This window comes from Malurus melanocephalus, unplaced genomic scaffold (genome assembly GCF_030028575.1).
Source record: "Malurus melanocephalus ecotype Western Australia unplaced genomic scaffold, MMel_1.1 scaffold_613, whole genome shotgun sequence".
Lineage (NCBI taxonomy): Eukaryota > Metazoa > Chordata > Aves > Passeriformes > Maluridae > Malurus > Malurus melanocephalus.
In genome coordinates, this window is record NW_026623845.1 from 190704 (window position 1) to 192671 (window position 1968).

The following is a 1968-nucleotide window of genomic DNA, read 5'->3' on the forward strand; positions in this document are numbered from 1 at the left end:
TCCCATTTTATTTATTTCCCATTTCAGTCTCCCAGTGAGCTCTGTGCTCCCCTATTTGCAGAGCCAGCTGATGGCAGCGCTTTAATGCTGCTCAGGATCCACAAAAATCACTCCTGGGTCAGTGGAAGTGAAGATTTGGAACACACCTGAACCCATTTACAGAGAAATTTCCAAGCACTTCTCCCCAGAAACCAGCGCTCGTTTTCCCAGATCTCCCCACTTCCAGCCCCGCAAGGCCCGCTCCCCTGCACTCACCAGGGCAATGTAGTTGCCCTGCCAGGCTCTCTGGAGGCCGATGTCAGCCCTGTGGCCCTTCAGCAGCTCCATGGCAGCCACCTTGGCCCTCAGCTGAGGCAGCAGCTCCGGGGGGACGCTCCGGATGAGCTCGGCCGCTCTCCACCTGCCACAAAATGAGCCCTGGCTCAGCCCCACAGCCTGGAGCTGCCAGAGACACCCTCCGAGTCCTTCCTGAGCATTCCCAAAGCTGGAAACCTTAGTTGATGTTTTAAGGAAGAAAATGTTTTAACTGGGTGAATATAATAGGCAAAACAAATATTCAGCTGTGTTTCAAAAGTAGAGTGATAGTGATGTATTTGTGTTGTATATGATAGTGATGTATATGTGCAATTGTAGTGAAGATTCTAGGGGTGGATTATGTGTAGATTATTTTTCTGTTTTGTGTTAGGATATTTGGTGTAGGAAACTTTTCCTTCTGTTTAGTTTAGTCGATTTTTTTTGTTGTTGTTTTAAGTAAAATTGTATGTTGAATGTGGATTTTAATGATTATTCTTTAAGGTTTTAAGGTCCCAYCTCAACCCCCACCCTGATGGGTTTGGGTGCCACACTCCCCACCCCACACCCACAAGTCAACCACCGGCCCATCTTTTTGCAATGAAGCATTTCAAGCCCATTTTTGGGCTCATTTCCAGCATCATTCTCCCTGAACAGCTGAATTTGGCCCTTTCAATTCAAACTGGGCCAAGGAACAGGGYAGGGCATTGCCCYACAGCACAGCCCAGCCTTCAGCAGYRGAGCAGAGCTCCAGSATTAATGCTATAAAATCCCGTAAAAAGACYTTGAGCAAGGAAAATTCTGCAGTTCTGATAATGGAGCTAATTGGGAGAGCAGGACTCTCTCCCCAGACAGGCTGTGGGTGGATGAATGTCTCTCCTGAAAGAGAAAATAACAGAGCTGCCTCYATCTGGAGCTGCTGGAACCGCCCTGCGAGCTGCTGCCTGGACAGGAGATCTCTGAAAGCCCCTCCTGCCACCACGTCTGATGTTTAACATGAGAAATCATCGTTTTTCAAATTGGAATTGTAACTACTTTGCCTGCAGCTTCCCAGAGGAAAAAAAAAAAAAAACCAGCAGCCTTTAGATACTGGGAGGGGTAATGAAGGTATAAACACCTGTTCTGCACTCAGAACATGGGGGACCAGGGGAACATTGCTCATTTTACCGCAGAAAACACTGCATGACTGCGAGAAATCTTGAGGAAATTGAGAAGATTCTTCTTCTCTTCCCCCTCATTCTGCAGCAGCTTTTTCCTTTGAAAACCAACCAGAAAGGAGTCGAGGAAGGAAATACAAGGTTCATCACAATCAAAAAAGCTGTGCTGCAGGCAAGTAAAACCTTATAAAACAAGGACYTTGTTACCCCTGTAAAATCCCTKCTCTCTCCTGTTACWTTAGCTAAGCAGAGRAGGATTCTRGGAATGATTCAGCKAAACTAGAGGTAACAAATAAGTTCCATAACCCTGGGAAACAAGTGCTAGAGCTGGTATTTCTACYTGTGAGAATGTTGTATYAACAGAAAKAAATKAAAACAAATTTAAATAATAGATTAATAAAATAAATTAAGAAATTTAAACAATAAAAGTAGAAAAACAGCAGAAAGGCCGCACCTGGCATTTTTCTCAACGCTTGAATGCTTGTGCAGTAGGTGACCAATAGTGATGTGCTGTAGTTGA

General features: G+C 45.1%; 1 protein-coding gene across 1 annotated transcript in view; it reads right to left on the reverse strand.

Moving 5' to 3' along the window:
• MYO1D (myosin ID) overlaps positions 1-1968 on the reverse strand; it is a 114637-nt gene that overhangs the window by 69155 nt on the left and 43514 nt on the right. Inside the window, exon 16 of the mRNA XM_057383169.1 lies at positions 221-468. Coding sequence (XP_057239152.1) covers positions 221-468 — 248 coding nt within the window. The remainder of the gene's footprint in view (positions 1-220; positions 469-1968) is intronic.